This window comes from Urocitellus parryii, chromosome 6, assembly GCF_045843805.1.
Source record: "Urocitellus parryii isolate mUroPar1 chromosome 6, mUroPar1.hap1, whole genome shotgun sequence".
NCBI classification, from domain to species: domain Eukaryota; kingdom Metazoa; phylum Chordata; class Mammalia; order Rodentia; family Sciuridae; genus Urocitellus; species Urocitellus parryii.
Window position 1 is genome coordinate 115,675,625 of NC_135536.1, and position 17,856 is coordinate 115,693,480.

The 17,856-nt window shown below is 47.8% G+C and overlaps 1 protein-coding gene across 2 annotated transcripts; it reads right to left on the reverse strand.

Moving 5' to 3' along the window:
- Positions 1 to 6,503: 6,503 nt before the first annotated feature.
- On the reverse strand, positions 6,504 to 12,668 carry Gramd2a (GRAM domain containing 2A). 2 transcript variants are annotated; one of them, XM_077800200.1, is made up of 10 exons: positions 12,583 to 12,668; positions 11,709 to 11,766; positions 11,263 to 11,338; positions 10,617 to 10,720; positions 9,833 to 9,931; positions 9,456 to 9,527; positions 8,909 to 8,971; positions 7,810 to 7,954; positions 7,476 to 7,680; positions 6,504 to 6,612 (listed from the first exon to the last, which is right to left on the reverse strand). In XM_077800200.1, the coding sequence occupies exons 1-10, from the start codon at positions 12,663 to 12,665 to the stop codon at positions 6,504 to 6,506; spliced, it is 1,014 nt and encodes a 337-aa protein (XP_077656326.1). In that variant the 5' UTR covers positions 12,666 to 12,668. The 2 variants fall into 2 exon arrangements, with proteins under 2 accessions (XP_077656326.1, XP_026243517.2); XM_026387732.2 differs by having other exon boundaries at positions 7,476 to 7,572; positions 12,583 to 12,665.
- Positions 12,669 to 17,856: the final 5,188 nt, after the last annotated feature.

Consider the following 17,856-nt stretch of genomic DNA (forward strand, 5'->3'; position numbering starts at 1 on the left):
TTCTGAAGGCCTTTTTTTTTTAATGCCATTAAATTCTTTGGTATTGATGATAAATTTCCTTGGACAAGTAAACCATTTTTACTTGTATCAGCTATTCTAAAAGTCAATAGACTGATGCAGTATATTAAGAAAATACTTGTTGTGCCAGAGGTATAGCTCAAGGGTGGGGACATATCTCAGTCATAGAGTATGAGGCTCTGGGTTCAATCCCTAGCATGACTTAAAAAAAAAAAAAAAAAAAATCTTCCAAGGTCCAGATCCTAAATTCCTGCCATTCAGGCTAATGATTCTCAATCAGGGACAGTCTTTTTCCACCCCCACCCTCACCCCAGAAATATCTAGCAATGTCTGTAGATATTTTTGTTTGTTGCAGTCAGAGGTGGGGGCTACACTGGCATCAGGTGGGCAGAGGCAAGGATGTGGCTAAGTGTTCATACACAGGATAACCTTCTATGACAAGGAATTACCCAGCCCAAAATGTCAGTAGTGCTGAACTTGAAACCACAATCTAGATTATCCTATGGGACTTTTAAACCACCTTATATTCCACTGCCAAACCAATCTTCCTAAACCATCAAATACACTCATCACACCTAAGCTGCAACAACAGCTCCAGTAGCTCCTCACTGCCCCGAAGACCAAGTCTCTTTTTTCATCATGGTATTTAGATCCTAAGGGATTTTGCTTACTTACACTTCTTTTCTGCAGCAGGAACTCTACTTCTCTGAAGTTTTCACTGGTACCACCCTCTGCGCCCACTGTCCTTTTACTGACACAATCCCCTAAACACAAGTTTTGGGAGGATCCTCCCCACATCTCTCCTCTGATCCAAATCTTACTCATTCTTTGAAGCCCACACATGCTGCACGCCTCTGTGCCACTGAGTCAGTCAGTCTGTACCTATCCTGGGCTCACTGGTCATAGCTAATCCTTCAAGGTGCCCCTCACTAAACTCCCTGAAGGGGTCAGTACTGAATTTCTGACCTATTGATCTCTGTTTTCAGAGTATAAAGTACAAAAACCGTATTATTGAGAGTTAAATGATATAACAAGCATAAGAACTCCCTGGTACACAGGTACTCAGAAAATGATAGTGTCATGGTATCTATAGAAGCATATATTCAGCAGTCCATAGAAAGTACTTAATAAATTGCTTAAATATAGTTATGTGCTAAAGATAAAACACCATTCAGATTAGCCTGGTATTTGGAACTAGCAACAAAGAAAAACTTCCATCAGAAATCCTACACCAATTAACACGCCTTCATGCTAGACTGAATCCAGGAGCAGTGGGTGTCACATTTTCCCAAAGTGGTGCCTAAGCCAACCTTCCTGCATTTAGCAAGTTAATGAACAGCTTGTGAGTAATTCTTTTCCCACCCCACTCTGGCCCAATTTAGAAGGCTGCCAATAGGATGTCAACATTCCAAATTTTCTACATTGCTGGGGACCCAGCTCTGTTCCCCCCAGATACTTCTGCTTTAAGCCACTGGAGGGTCTGATGTCCCTAGGGAAGTCATATCAATGGGGGTGAGGCTGTAATGTGGCCTTGGCCTTCCCCCAGACGGAAGAGAGCCTCGTCTCAGATCCTGTGAGAGGAGAAGTGAGTGAGGGCATCACATTCCCAGCAGCCTAGGTTTGGCTTTGGGCCAGGCACTGAGTGGCAAACAAGAAGGAACACATTCCGGGAAGGCAAGGAACCCTGCCAACACGAAGGCAGCCCAGCATGCAGAGCCCTGCTGGGCGCCAGGTGCTCCTTGTCTCTGTGGAGGTCAGGCACGCAGAGGGATGAACTCTAGTTTCTATGGATTATGGTTTCAGAGGCTTAATGCCTCCCTCCCTCTCGCCTCCAGTGGATGAAGCGTAAGCAACCGTTAAATTTCAAACCTTTGTGCTTTGGGGTCCAACTCATGCTCTCTAAGTAAAGTAGAAGGAGACAGTGTCACTACCATCCTGAAATCACACTGTATGGTGGGGGGGGGGCAGATTTCTTTAATTCTGTTCCCTGAGTGAGAACAGCTAGGGATTTTGTACCCTAGAAGCTGAGATCTTCACCCTTGCCCCTCCACCCTTACAGCCCAGACACACACACACACACACACACACACACACACACGTGTTCTTCATACCTGACAGACCTTCAGAAAGTCTGGAGAGCCCTTGGAAATGCTTTCCTTTCAGAATCACTGCTGGCCTTTCCTCAGGCTTAGGGAGCGGGAGGAGCAAAGGGGAAAGGGATAGAACTATTCCTTAAGGGCTAAATGGCCACGGGAGCTGGCCTGGAGAGTCCCTTCTTCCATTGTACAGGGGGCGCGCTGGACTTGGAAGAAGCCTGGGCCCCTTTTCATCCAGCAAGGAGACAGCAGGGATCTTGCTCTGAGAAAAGAGAATCAAGTCTGTTACCTCTTTGGTTCCAGGTCTTCCTGCTGGACTTTGCTGCCACCTAGTGGTCACTTTTCCTCTCTTCCTGTTCAGAAAGAAACAACCAGCCTTGCATTGAGCTGGGGATCTGGCCTCAGTCTAGTCTTTAAGACAAACCAGAGATCCTTCCTGGAGACATGTGTCTGGCCTAGGACTCCCTGACTCTGTGGCCCAGCAGCTAGGAGAAAGGACCAGCAAGGGCTTCAAGGCCTCACCAGTGGGTCTTCTAATGACATGGAACCAGGTGGGAAGGCCATGGTGGGCTGGTCGGGCCTCTGGGATAGGGCAATTTTTGTTCCCAGCACGGCTCTCCTGGACTGAAGTCCTCCCTGGGCTCCCTTCATTCCCAAATGCCCTTTTCACCAAAACTCCTGCTCCCTGTGACCCCTCCCCTCTGAGTAGAGCTCACATTGCAGAACTGAGGCTTTGCGCATGTGTATGTCTTTATCTCCACTTCTCCAAATTTAAGGTAGTTGTTTATCCCTTATAAAATCAGCTCATTCAACTTAAAAATTATAAATATGTGGTTATATGCCCTCTCTGTGATGGTGTCATTATGAAGCAGTTCCTGAAAAGAGTGAGGAGGGGACATGTTTTAAAAGAATTGTATTGAATTGGTTTCTTTGTGTCCTTCAGAAGTATGTAGATTTCCAGCCATATTTTCCATCAGGTGTCTATTTCCTTTATCCAGGGAAAGAACTTGGTTTCAGCAACCACTAAAACAACTTAGTAGACTCAAATGTTCATCTATGAACTACAATACCCAGGGAGTATATAAACTTTCTTATCCTGCCTGCTTTACCATTCTCTCCCTCACTCTATCTTTGGAATGGGGATTGAGCCCAGGGGTGATTTTATCACAGAGTCACATCCCCAACCCTTATTATTTTGGATTTTAAGACAATATTAAAACTAAGTTGCTTAGGGCTTTGCTAAATTGCTAAGGCTGGCCTCAAACCTGCAATCTTCCTGCCTCAACCTCCTGAGTGGCTAGAATTACAGGAATGTGCCACCATGCCCAGCTCATATCATTTTTTTTCCTTCATGGAACCCCATCACAATCTGCAGTTCTCTTTGTTTGTCTACATATCTACTCGACACTTACCTGCACATGGGATATAAGTGCCTCTGAGAAACAGACACCACCTGTTATGTTCACTGCTGTTCCTCCCATGCCCAGCATCACAGCTGGTACAGAATCTGGGCTCAATAATATTTATTGAATGAATATACTACTAGAAAGGGGCAATGCTGGGAGAAAGAAAAGGGTGATATGGAATTTAGCCTCCCTAGGTTATAAGTTGTAGAAAAGACTGCAAGAATTGTCTGGCTTTGAATGCCACAGATTTTCCTGAATCAAATACTATTTGAGCCAGGGATGTTGCTTTGGAGTGCTCTGGAGAAATGAGGAAGCATTCCCTGTGTCCACCCAACAGAAGAGAAAGGCTGTAGTGGTTTGCTGTGGTCATCCTCATCCTTCCCTATATGCCTGAGGTCTAAGTCAGCTCAGCTAAGTCATTTGAGATTTGTAGAATATTTAGGATTCTGGGAATTGACTTGAGCTCCATCAGTCTCCTTTGTGCTGAGTATGTCAGTAAGAGGACCTCTAATGAGTACTCAAAGGACAAAATGAACTTTCCACATCACAGGACACTAGAAAAATCTGTTTTTTCTTTTTTATTAAACAATTTTCAAAGGCTAATGCCATAGTGGAACAACCTTAGGGTGGTTGATCCCAAACTCTCAATTAGAGGAGCATTAGCCAATGCAAGCAGGAATGTATAAATACTTACAGTTTATAAATGAGCCCAACAGAACATAGAGTAGCCCCAGAGACCAGGGTAGGGGACAAAGAGAGAAATGGAGAAAGGACCCTCTGGAGGAACAGGCAAACCCAAGCCACTCAAAACCCTGGACCACAAGCGTGTCTCCAAAGCCACCTACCCTATAGTACATCTCCAGCCCTTTCTGAGGCTGGGGTCTGGAAGGAGACCAAGTTCACCAGCCTCTTGGCACATCCAACCATGACTTGGCACCTCTCATGGCCTCTAGTTCAACCTAGCAAGGCTCAGAGAATGGATTTGTTCTCTCTGCCTTTCAGCAAGGACCAGGGAGGGAAAGCACTGGAGCAAGAAGCATTGTTTCCCCAAAAATATGGTGAAAAAGAGCAATGAAGGGGGCCATATCCAAAAATAAAGAAAAAAAAAAAAAGACAGGCATTCATCCAGTATGGCACTGTGAGGAGGACTGGCAGCGAGTTTCACCTGAGACACACAGATTTGGTGCAAACGACACACAAGGCCAGGCTCTACACTCAATCCTGGAAAGTGGTACATGGTGAGGATGAAGAGCTCTCTGGTTTGAGCTCAGGGATTTGTCACCTACTGTCAGTTCCTCCACTCCTTATTTGGATTTGTCATGAACAGGAAAGACGATCTCTAGTCTGTGATCAATAGTTTCCATGTGGATTTCCTCTCCTGATTAACCTCTTGGGATCAGAGACGGGAACACAGTAGCTGTTTCTGACGCTGCCCACCCACCACCAGTGCCTTTCCCTCACATATCTGGTCTCCTTATAAGTCCTTTCTGGAAACTCCTCAGGTACTGTCTTAGCAGATGAGAGTCCTAGGAGATCAGGCCAGAGTTCTTTTCAGAACAGAGAGGGCAGACAGAGGAAGACTCTCCAAAGCAAAACCATCATTGTATCCACTCTTCTTGTCCCCTATGTCTCTTGTCCCCAAATGTATCAGACAGACCCCCTTTACCTAGTCCATGCACTGAACCAGTGCACCTGCACCTTATTCATGGGGAACAGACCCCATGGAGTAAATGACCTTCCCTCATGGCCTGCTGACTGCAGGTGACATGAATGAACTCTGCCCTGTGGTGGCCCAACACCATAATACTTGGCTGCCCAGGCAAGTGTCCCTAGCATGCCTGAGATCTGGGCAATCAGGCAGGGAGTACCCAGCAAAGCTCAAATCAAAGCCTTTACCCTTCCCCTCACTTGCTTATAGGGCCTGGGATACCTTGGAAATGTTTGAGCATACCAGGGATAGACCTAATAGGTGACCACAGGAAATCAGAGGCCCTAGTCTACCTGTCTCATCAGAAAATAATAGCTGGAGACATGGAATTCTGGGAACCTCCATTCTCCTTCATAGCCCCTGCTACCATCCCTTGCTGTGGATAACATTTTTTCAGGTTTGCCTAGACTTCTCATGACGGGCCAGCACAGAGCTTTAATTGGAGCAAGAAAATTCATCTCCTTCTGGAATCTCCAGAGCAGGGACCCTCAGTGTCCCAAGCAAGAGCCGTGTATTAGGAGAGAGCAGAGCACACACACACACACACACACACGCACACACACAGGATTTATGTACTGGTCTCTGCCTCCCCGCCTACACTGGAGTGGGCCATGTGATAGAGAACCACATTCCAAGCATCAAAGCATGGCCTTTGGCCCTTGAAGTGGCCCCCAGGGCTCTGGCTGTGTGCCAGAACTGTTTTCAAGGAGCAAGTTTAATTTTTTGTTTCATTTAAGTGCTTGTTAAAACTTAGTGTACAGAATTCCTCTGCTAGTTCCAAAAATCTAGCTTTTAGTTTGAGTCCAAAATTTGTAGGCTCCAATTAACTTGTAAACAGGTACTTCAGATCACATGTTGAGGGAGGAAGAAGACTTGAGGGAGGAGAGGAATCTAGAATATTTTCCTTCATATTCAGTCTCAGCACAGCAGCAGCATAAATCAAAGGTATCGTTGGAGACTTAGCACCCAGAGCATTCTTCTTGGAGAAGGTACAAGGAGGACAAAGGCCAAGTGGCTGTTACCTGCACATAGGAGAGATGAATGGTTAAACCAGAGAAAGGGCCCAGAATGAAGACAGATAAGAGCAGAAGGGCCAGTGAAGCCTTTTTTCCGCCTTGAGAGTAGTCCACAATAGAATCTGAATACATTGCATACACTACTCAGTCTTGCTTAGGGCCATCAAACCAGCAGATAGCATTGCCAAGTCCACCCAAGGTAATGGGAAAACTGGACTCTTAACCCTCAATCCCAAAGGTATTAGGGAGAAAGAGAGTCTCACCTGTGCCCAGGGACCGGAGCATCCCAATTCAAGGAGCATAACTGTTGTTCCAATTGAGAGATGCGGAATGCCAGATAGGATGAGGACATGACCAAGAAGCAGATCCTTGAGAAATGGGCAAAATGGAGTTGAAAACGCATTTGGGGAGGCTCACTGGAAATAGGTATGTGAACTAAGCTACTCCTGCAATTGGAGCAATTAATGAACTCTTTGCCCTGTAGCCATCCTCAGGCCTGGGCATTATTCTTTCCAGAGGCTGCATAGAGTCCTGAGATTCATCCCTATGGAAATGTCCTCACAGCCTGGCAGGAATTCTGGGCCCTTCAGGTGATCCCTGGCCAGACAGCCAAAGCTGTTGTCCCACCTTCCCTCTGACTAGTCACCTTGGTCCTTTTTGGGTCTCCTCTAAGAGGCCATTAATATTTCCTAAGGTAGCAGGCCCACTGCCCCTGCAGGTGCTGAGGTTGACAATCACCCAGCCCACAGAGTCAGAAGAGGCAGATGAGGGAAAATCAGGGGCTGGCTGCACATGTAACTTCCCACCACTACTTTACTGGTCCTTAGAAAGAGATACAAACAAATCAGGAGGTCTAGAATCTCCCCTAGTGGGCAGTGGGATAAGCATGCTCTTCCCCTGGTCAGTACTTCTCAAAAGCTATCTGATGGCTGTCTCCAATTCTGCCAACCATCTCCCCTCCCCAATCCTGGGCAGCAGCTTTTCCTTTCCTCAACAGTTTCCCTCCCCATTGCACAGCCTTACACCTAAATGATAGGGTTTCAGGAGTAAAACTTTCTCTTGCCATAGAAGGGCGAGTCATGGAGCCCTCAGACACTACCCAAAAGCTTGACATTTGCTTTAAATCTTCTCCTGGATCTAGAAAGTGACCTCTCCGCTCTCCAAGACCCCTGTTCCAAATATCCAGACTCCCCACGTGAGTCTGTCCTCCTCCCCCAGGACAGTCACTTACAGCATGAAGACGACTTTGAGGAGGCAGGAATCCCAGAGCCTCAGCTCCCGGTTGCTTGTGGGCTCCTCCAGCTCCCTGTCCTCACAGGCTGCACTCTCTGCAATGGGAGGGCAATTAGGCATCTTCCTAGGCAGGCAGGACCCCAGCCAGCCTGGGATATGCCTCCTCCCGTCATTTGCTGAAGCTACTTGGGCTCCTGACTTTTCTATATTGATTTGGAAAAAGAAAGAAACAGCTCTCAGAAGCCCTGCTGACTCCGTCGAGCCTTATTCACAGAACTCAAAGAAAGTCTGGCCTCTGTAAATGCTTGCCACAGATAAGTCCCCTGAATCACCAGAACCTGGAGGCTTCCTGGAGGGGAAGAAGCTGTCTGTGCAGTCCATGTTTGCCTGAGGGATACAAGGGATGTTGTCAGGGAGTGACAGGGATCTGGAGGCAGGGCACACTTTTCTCCACTTCATCTCAGGAATGAGGACTTCCTGCAGAAAAGACAGGAGAAATTGTCTCACCACTGTCCTTGGGATCCCTCTTGCCCTAAGAGTTTACCAAGGCTTCCTCCAGATATTACCAATATGGGAGTCATGGGACCCTCAGACCCTTAGGGACCTTCATCCTTGATGCTTAGCCAGGAATGGAAGCAAATTCACAGGTGGGGACAATTGTCATAGCCCAATCATATATCTCTCCTATCTGTTCTCCTTGCTGTGACAATAGTCCCTCTGCCAGGAAACAATGTCTTTGAGGGCCACTAGTTAGAACTACAGCAGATTCTTAGATAAGTCAGTCCTGGTACATGCTCAGATCTGAGTCTAAAAAAGATCGGCACAGTAGGCCTTATATTGCGTACATTATGGCTCCTCTTTTCTGGTCTCTAACTCTGAATAAATCACTGACATTGACAGGGGAGACTTAAGGTCTCTATCAATAGAAATGGGAACATCACCTTCTGTCCCCTGCACAATGTTATGCATATTGCATGCTTGGCTGAATGCTTAATAGTTACTGAGCAGGCTTCAAACACCCTGGGATCATTTCTACATCTACCTCTTCACTAAAAACTTGGCTCTGACTATCCAGGTCCCCAGATACCAAAGCAAACAGCTGGGACCTCAGCAAACCTAAATTCAGTGTGGGTTGTAAATTGATAGTCTTTGGAGTTCCTCTTGACTGTCAAAGGAAAGAGGATGAATCACCGGGCCCTGCATCCGTACAGGTGTGGGACCCAACCTAAATGCTGTTCCAGGGCCTAGACTTTTGTTCTGTTCAGAAGTCTGCAAAGGAACTAAGCAGCTCTGTGTGGCATGGAGTCTAGGGGACCTCTGGCACAGCATGGCCACTGGATTTTGAACCTGGTTTCTCGGGTCCTAGGAGACCTTGAAGCCTCAGAGCCACAAGTACTCTCAGCTGTCTTTGCTCCCAGCCTCAGCTCTCACCAGAGACTCACACTCCGGTTCCTCTGGAAATTTTCTTACACTCAGACTCTTCTTGCTGGAAGGCTGAGGAGGAAAAGAAACAGGCAAGGTTGGACATGCGGAGGCCTCGATATTCTCCAAGATAACTTTACCTCCAAATATGCCATATTGTCTCTGGTGAAGCTCAGCTCCCAGAGTTTGCAGGTCCCCCCATTCCATACTAGAGCAGAAGGGCAAGACAACTTAACCTCCCATTCTGCCAACCCCTCCCCACTGCCATTCCTCCCCACAGGCCAGAGAGGATTGTAGGCCATATTGGGAAGCTGCCACATGCTCCTGTCTATTTGTACATAAGTGAGTGCATATAGGTACATGAGGACACTCGAGGGCCCACTGGCCTCAAACAGATATGCTCACAGTAAACTTAGCCGGAGCATTTATTCACTCTCCCGTGTCCTGTTCCCTGTGCTGGAAAGATAGGCTGACCTCCCTTAACAGCCTAGTCCCAAAACTGGGGTCCAGTCCTGAATAGTCCCCCTGACCCAACTTCTGTCCCTGAGCTCCATACCTGTAGGTGGGTACAGACCCTCCTCAGCATGTCATACACACTGTCCCGGGAAAGAAGTGACACAAAGACATACTGGGACATGGAGAAAAAATAGAAAGAAGTAGTGAGATTGCTGTACCAGCAGGCCACCTCCATGAATTGGGGTCAGGCCCATAGGGATATGGAAATGAGACTCAATAATAAGAACACCTCCCCCCACCCCACCCTGCACACAGGGCTGTCTCTTATAGCTTATTATATGGCCTAAAATATCCACTGGAAAGCTGCAGGGTGGGAAGAAATAAAGGCCTGGGAGTGGGCCAGAGCCAGGCAGTGGGTTCCTGAGTCTGGAGTGTGGAAAAACTGACAAGGAAGTGCTGGACCAGATATTCACTGACCTTCTGACTGGTGTTGGTAGTGATGGCCAGTCCATTGGGAAGGAGCCGTGCCATCTTGTGTTTCTTTATCATTTGCACAGATACCACAGGAATGACCACCTGAAACGGAGAGGCATACTTCTCTCAGGACTCAGTCCCAAGGACACAGTCCCTTTGCTCCCTGCATAGGGCCCCAGCCATAGCTGGCAATGATCTAAGCATGGACACCCTGCAGAAGGCTGACCTCATATGGAGGAGCATTTAAAATTTCCACCCTCTCATCCAGGCTTCTCTTCCAGTTATCCCCAATACCTTGTCCCACCTTGATGATAGCACATGCCACTCTGGATTCTCATCTAGATATGAACCTTTATCTAATAGACCAAGAATACAACCAACGTGGTAGGCAGATCTCTGGTAGATCCCACACTTATGTTGTGGAGTTTCCTGGAGTTCCCTGCACTCTATCTTTGCCAAAATAGGGTCCAAGTAAATGTGACATCCCTCTCTGATTCTGAAGGCATTTCTGAGATACCCAGAGACAGAGTAATTTGGCTATGAATTGTTTAAGCCACATGGAGGGTCAAGATCGGGGACCCTGTTAGTAGGGGCAGGACTACTTCCCTGGATACCAGATGAGATACCTTGATGCTTCTCATCCAACAAGTGAAAGGCTTCACCAAGTGCCCAGCATGCAGAGGGAAGGCGTGACTAGATGCATGCCCACAGGGTGGGAGCTGCCTCTTCCTTGGGCTGGGGCTGGGTCCTCGCTGGGACATATAACAACCTTACCACTCATGACTACCTTGATATCCTTGCCAAAGAGACTGGCATGAAAGCAGACCCAGTTGGGGGAGATGTAGAGCCGGCCCTGGAGAAGGAGGTCCCTCTGGAGGGCACAGGAGCACACTGGGAAGTCACAGGAGAAAAGACTGCCATGAGTAAGTCAGCTCAAGAAGCCCCAGGCCTGGATCTTCACAATCAGGAGTCTAGAGTCCAGCCTCAGCATCTGCCCTTCTCAGACTCCCTGTCTCCATCCCAGGCCCCAATCAGTACATCCCCCCAGGTGCCTCCAAGGTCCAAGCAGGTTCCTGCCTGAGTCTCTAAGCCTGGATTTCTGTTACCTCCAGGCAGAACCTCTTGCTGGGCCCCACTGGGGCCTTGACTGTGCACATGCTCAGTGAGGGGCATGAGCAGGAAATAACAGTCACTGGTAAAAACAGAACAGAAATAAATGAGGAATCCTACATTTCTTCAAGAAAAACTTCATAAATTCAACTTCCTATCCCAAACCAGCCCAGTCTTCTCACACTTTTGGAGGAAGAAGCACCAACTGCATCCAAAGGGCAGCCAGTTCCCATATCTAAATTGTGCCTTGGAGCTTCAAGAGTAGAGTGCCTGGGCCCCAGGCACTGCACGAACCTGGCAGCCACACCAGGGAGACAGCTCACCTTTGAGAACCATTTCCTCCAAGGGGATGTCCTTAAACAGCTTGTGGTATTGCTGGTTGTATTTACTCAGTAGTGTCTGCAAACACATGGGCTGAATCTGAGAAGCCCAGGGAGATCAAACCACCAAAAGGACCCTTTTCCAGTCACCAAGAAAAATGCCACAGCCCCCTATCCAGGGACTTCAAATGAAGCAGCCAATAAACAGCCAATGGGTGTGGAGGATTGAGTTCCAAGCACAGGTTGTCCCCTGGAAACGCTGAATCCTGACAGGCAGCCTGCAAATGGAGCGGGGAACACCCCACTCCCACCCCGGCAGGGACACCCACTTAGGTCTCCTGGATTCCAGCTGACAAACCTAGTGGCCGAAAGTCATTACTGAATTCAGACAGCCCAGGGCACCGCCCCCGCCTTGGTGAGCAGTGGGAAGTCAGTCTCCCCACACTTACCCCTTCCCGGCCACACTTCTTTATCTCTTCACCCTTCAAGCCTTCTGGCCAGTACAGACTGCAAAGGAGACATTCCATTCCAGGGACAAAGAACCCTTGAGTCCTGCCCATGCATCCTCAGAGCCAATTCTGCCTGGCTTTGAGCCAGAAGGTTGGGGCAGAGATTGGAGACTAGAGCCCTTCTCAAGGGGACACAGCAAAATTCTAAGTACAGAAAGCACACAGCTCATCCCTGGGGAAGGCACTCCTGGAAGCGGGGAGTAGGCACTGAGACCCCTCCTTCCCAGACAGGCGTGAGCGCCACCCACCAGAAGTATGCTCAGCCTGAGCCTCAGTCTCCCAAGATGCTCAGGAGCTACCCACCCATGGGTAGCTCTCCCATTTCTTTGGCTAAAGGGTAGTAGGCAGAGGAACAGTCAGTATAGGGATGGTGACCTTTTTAGGTGGGGGAGGCTTGAGGTGGAGACATTAGACTCACAGCTCTGGGGCCAGGCCATGGGCCTGATCTGGCAGGCCTGGCCCCCTTGCAGCCTCCTCCTGGTGGCTTGGAGCAGTTCGGGACTCAGCACAAGCTCATCCAGATTGATGGAGGCTACCAGTCTAAGGGAGGAGCTAGTATTGAAAGGCAAACCTTTTCCCTGACCAGGCTAGCTAGAGGACAAGTAGGCAGGGAGGCCGTTGGTAACCTGAGAAGCCTAGACTCTACTAGGTCCCAGTGCATTGGGATAAGCTAGAGGGGTGGCAGGAAGAGGCCCTGGGCAGCCTATGCCCAATGTAACAGACTTGCTAAGGTCCCCTTTCTAAAAGGTCACCTCCTGAGGACTTTCCACTCCTCAATCTGCATGTGCCTCTGATTGGGGGTGGGGGGACTCACCTGTATTCTGGGGGCTCCTGAGCCCTGACTGGTGTCTCCGTGCAGGACACAGGGCTCTTCAGAGATACCATTTTTCCATGCATTTGTTGGTTGCTAGGGAGAAACAGGCCCACATCAGGAAGGGGGATATTTGGGAGACACCATGACCTAGACAGCTACCTCTGTCCACCACCCCAGACTGGCCCTAATATCCAAGATGAGGTTAAAGACATCACAATTCAGAGACAGCAATGACAGAGTGGGGCTTCTCCCATAGGGTTTTTCCTGGAAGCCTGAGGTTTAATCAATGCCTGGACCAGAAGGAAATCAATCTGTCCATCTCATTTTGAGTACCAGGCAGCTGTGAGAAGCAGCAGAGTTGGATCTCCAGCCTCACTCTAGAGGAGGCACCTTGGCAGGGGAGACTCTGAGACTTACTTATGACTGAAAGAACCACTTACTGAAGTGCCTGGGCAGCATTACTATAAACTGTCAGGTTCTGGGAAAGGTTGCTGAGCATGGGTGGCCTTATCAAAGCTAAGGAACTGATGATGCAGCTAACATTGGAGCTGGACTCCAGTGAACCCACAGGTGAGAGTGGCTGGGAGGGGAAGAGCAGGCCCATTCCAGGAAGTGGCTTCAGTCACCTTCAGACAGTCAGGAGACATGGACCATGACAGCCAAATCATTTCAAAAATGACCCAGGAAGGCTGGGTTGTGGCTCAGTGGTAGAGCACTTGCCTAGCACATGTGAGGCACTGGGTTCGATCCTCAGCACCACATATAAATAAATAAAATAAAGGTATCGTGTCCATCCACAACTGAAAAAAAAATTTTTTAAGTGTCTCAGATGCGAAGATACTCTCCCTGAACAGGTGGGGTTCCCCAGAAGCCTTTGAGTTCCTGCCTCTACCTAACAGTTGTGAATAATAGGGTTCCCCCATTCTTCTCCCTCAGATTTGGCAACAGTAAAACCTGAGCAGTCAGAGAAGTTCCACCTGAGAGGCCCCAAGGACTGAGCAGGAAGAAGGGCCAAGACAGAGCAGAATGGTGGTCCAGAATAGGTATCAAGGTCCTGTGTGGTGTTCCCCCATCATAAAGGAACTAGAATCTGAAACCTGAAAATCCCAATACATCATTACACTCAGCCCTGTGATTGGGCAAACTAAAAAAGACTAGAATGACTAAGTCAGGGCAGGTGCAGTGGCACATGCTAGTAATCACAGCAACTTGGAAGGCTGAAGCAGAAAAATCTCAGGTTCGAGGGTAACCTCAGCAACTTAGTGAGGCCCTAAGCAACTGAGCAAGACTCTGACTCAAAAGAAAAAATAAAAAGTCTAGGAACTTAGCTCAGTACAAAGCAGCCCTGTTTTCAATCCCCTGTATTTAAAAAAAAAAAAAAAATTACTAACTTAGTCCAAGATCTGCCAGGAGACCTTCAGAAAGGATTTAGTCTGGGTCCCTCCCACCATACCATTGTAGAGATTAAGATACTGAGCCAGGAAACCTTACCATAAATCAGCCTCTGTCCTCAAACTTGTAAAGGGTTTGGTACATTCTTCAACATATACAAGTCATTTTGGTCTACGATGGGAAGACCACATATATATTGGTGATCCCATAAGATTATATAACATTGTGACATCATCGCTGTGTTAAATCTGTGAAAGCACTCCACAAATGTTTGCACAACAATAAAATCATCCAACAATGCATTTCTCAGAACACTTAACGTTTCCCCACTATTAAGGAACACATGACTGTCTTTACTGAATCTTATGAAATGACAGATTATGCTAATGATTTGACCCTTTGACTCTCAAAGGTTAATTTCCAGATTTATTTGTTTCCATCATTTCACACTTCACAGAGGATTTTTTTCCCTTGACTTTTTTAACATTCATTTCAGAGAATATGAGAAATATAAAATACACAGGTCAAATTTTGACAAAAGTCAAAATTAGCCATTTAAAAATTCCTAGCAAGGCATGGTGGCCATGCCTGTAATCCCAGTGGCTTGGGAGGCTGAGGCAGGAAGATTGCAAGTTCAAAGTCAGTCTCAGCAACTTAGCAAGGGCCTAAGCAACTTAGCAACCCTTTGTCTCAAAATAAAAAGTAAAAAAGGGTGGGGGAATGCTGCTCAGTAGTTAAATACCACTGGGTTCAGTCCCTGGTACCAAAAAATAAAAATCTCTAAAAATCACCCAAAGAAAAAAAATTATGAATAAGTATATAATTATATAAATTAATTATATTGCATATAATTTACATACTGCATTTTTGTTGCTCAACATGATTTCATGAGAAACCCTATGTCACTGTCCTTTTGTGGGATACATTCTCAGAAATGAAATTAGTGGATTAAGAAGCTATTACTAGGTACTTTTTTCCCAAATATATATTTGCTATTGGAATTTCATCTATGAGTCTTGTTTTGTATAAATTATTGAGAATATTAATCCTTCATTTATCATTTTTGCAAATATTTTTCCAAGTTTATCATTTGCCTTTTTGACTGTGGTGTTTTCTAAAGGTACATTGCTCTTTTTTTATACATACCTTTATTTTATTTATTTATTTTTATGCGGTGCTGAGAATCAAACCCAGTGCCTCACACATGCTAGCAAGTGCTCCACCATCGAGCCACAACTCCAACCCCTCTGTGGTGTTTTTGCTATACTTGTATTTGATTATTGTGGGGTAGACCCATCTCTCTCATTCATCTCTGTTTCTCTCTTGGTGTGTACCTTGCATAGGGTAGGCCCCTGAAGTGCAGTGAGTCTCCTGGGCTACCAGGCCAAAAAAAGAAAAAGGATGTGGACTTGACTCCAAAGAACACATATTGCAGCCTAAAGGGTGGCCAAGGGACACAACAGGTTATCCATGGGAAAAAGTGGAAAGTTAGATTCAAGTTCTCAGGGTTGCAGGCGCTCAGAGAACCAAGATCCCTGCGGACTAAATAGTCACAGAAGGGTTCCCAGAGAAAGGGAAGCAGAACCTCATAAACTGGGCAGGATTATATTCTTGCATGGATAACCATACCTTTGGCTGGATCTTAAACCTGACTCATCCTAAGGTCCAAATGACAAATCCTAAGGTCTAAAGCCTCCTCTTAGCCTTCCTGCAACTTGGGCGGGGAGCCCCTGCCTGAAGGCACTCACGGCACCCTAACTGGAAGTCTCCCCTTGGTATCTGTGACATGAGTTGGTGTGCTGAGACTGTCCATCTTCAGGGGCTTCAGGAGATCAGGAACTCTTCCTCAACCATCACCGATTCCCCTGAGCCCATGTTGCAGGAGCAAGGTGACAGTGTGTCGATGGATGGAGGGAGCTAAATGATAAGGTTGGAGGAGGCAGACCTGACCATGAGGCAACAGAAGAAGGCTGCATCTCCATGAAGAAAATCATGGAGGTAAGTTGGAGTCACTTGTGGACAACGAACTTTCAAATATCTTTAAACTAAAAGCAACCTCTTTACCTGTGAGCATGTAAAGGTTGGGGAAAAGGGTCGTCCAGTACTCACCAGAAGAACCTGTCAGACACAGGAGTACCCAATGACCAACTGGGCTGTGATACAGAAGGCCAAGGAGGGGGCTTCAAGAGCATGAGCTCAGCCTGGGCCCCCAGACTGCTGGCAGCCTCTGTCCATTTCCCTTCCTCCTATGAACACTCCCCCCATAGCCAGTTGGGTCAGATACCTCCTGAGTCATAAACCATAGCTTCTAGCCATCCATCCCATCCCAACCTAACCCCACGTTTAAACTGTGGAGTTAGTATAGGGTGCGGGATCCTGAAATTACATTTATTTTTTCAGTCAAAAGTACAAAAGTAATTACAGTTATGAAGGGGATGTAGCAGGGGAATGGCAGCCTTTTTAACATGAAAGGGAGGACTCAAGACTGAAAAATTCATATGAGGTCCTTTCCACTGCTGAGCTCTGGTCCAAACACAGGACAGCTTATTGGAAGGCATGGCAGAGTCTGCCTGTCCCAAGCCCCACTGGCTGGTGTGGGACCGGGGCCACCTGCCCACTCCATTCCTTCCACAAATACTTATTGAGCCTGTAGGGCGGGCCCCATACCAGGAGCCTGGTATGGGGCCCGCCCGACAGGAAGGGGTGGGGATAGGCAGCCAGCACTTGATGGGAGATGTCAAGAGAAGGAGGAGGAGAGGGAGAGGCACAGTGAGTAGGGGACCTGGAGATGCAAGTCTCCCCAGATCTCGTGGATCAGACTGCGCAGAGCACCTGCCTTATGCACTCTGCTGTCCGTGCCTCCCCCAGGATCAAAATACTGCCACCTGGCAGACACCCCCAAATCTCCATCTCCAACCTTGACTCTTTATCCCCTGCCATCTAGATGCATCCATCTAAGTGGACTCAGCCTCATCCCCCCAAAACCTGTTTCCTCTGAGCCCCAATATCCACGGAAGACTCCACCATCCACACAGATACCCAGCCAAAGTCTTTACTCATTCTTCTCCCACCCGCACCTGGCCTCCACAGCCTTGCCACTCCTTAACCACAGGATCATCTTTGTTTCTCCATTCCTGCTACACCAGGCAAGCCCAGGCCGCTCTTGTCTTTTTCCTGGATGCTGGCAACAGCTCCCTAACAACACCTGCCCCAACATACCTCGCTCTTACACACCTGCCTCTCTCAGGTACAGCCACACTGCCAGCAGGGCCTTCTGGGCCAGCTCTGACCCTGCCCTCTCCTGCCCACTGCCTTGTAGTTCCCCTCCACTTCCTCACATATTGCCACTCCCTCCCATGCAGCCCCTGGCACCCTTCACAGGCTCTACCTGGGAAATTCCTGGTCCTATGGAAAGCAAATGTCACCTCCTCTGTGAAACCTTCCTTGGTTTCCTCCAGCAAAGCTGCAGCTTACTCCCTCCTCCGTGGTCCCTTGTCCCTCCTGCATGCTGCTGCCCCAGCACTTACCAGACCCAACTGCGTTTGTCTGCTTACTCATCTGCCTCCCTCAGACTCTGAGCTCCTGCAGGGGCGTGTCTGCTACATTTCTGCATCCCCAGCACATAGCCAGTGTTTGCTAAATGAATGAAGGTAGGAAGGACAGAGAGAAAGAGATGACAGTACCCAAAGAGAAAAGAGAGAGAAGCAAGGCAGTAAGAGTAAAAGGGACACAAAGAATGTCTGACACCCAGCAGGAAAGAAGGAGGGAGAAATGGACAGGAGCTGGCAGGGTCACCAAAACTGGACTCTTCCCTCCAGGAGCTCTGGGCTGCACCATGAGGTACTCAACCCACACCGGTTGAGGGATCAAAGGGGAAACTCA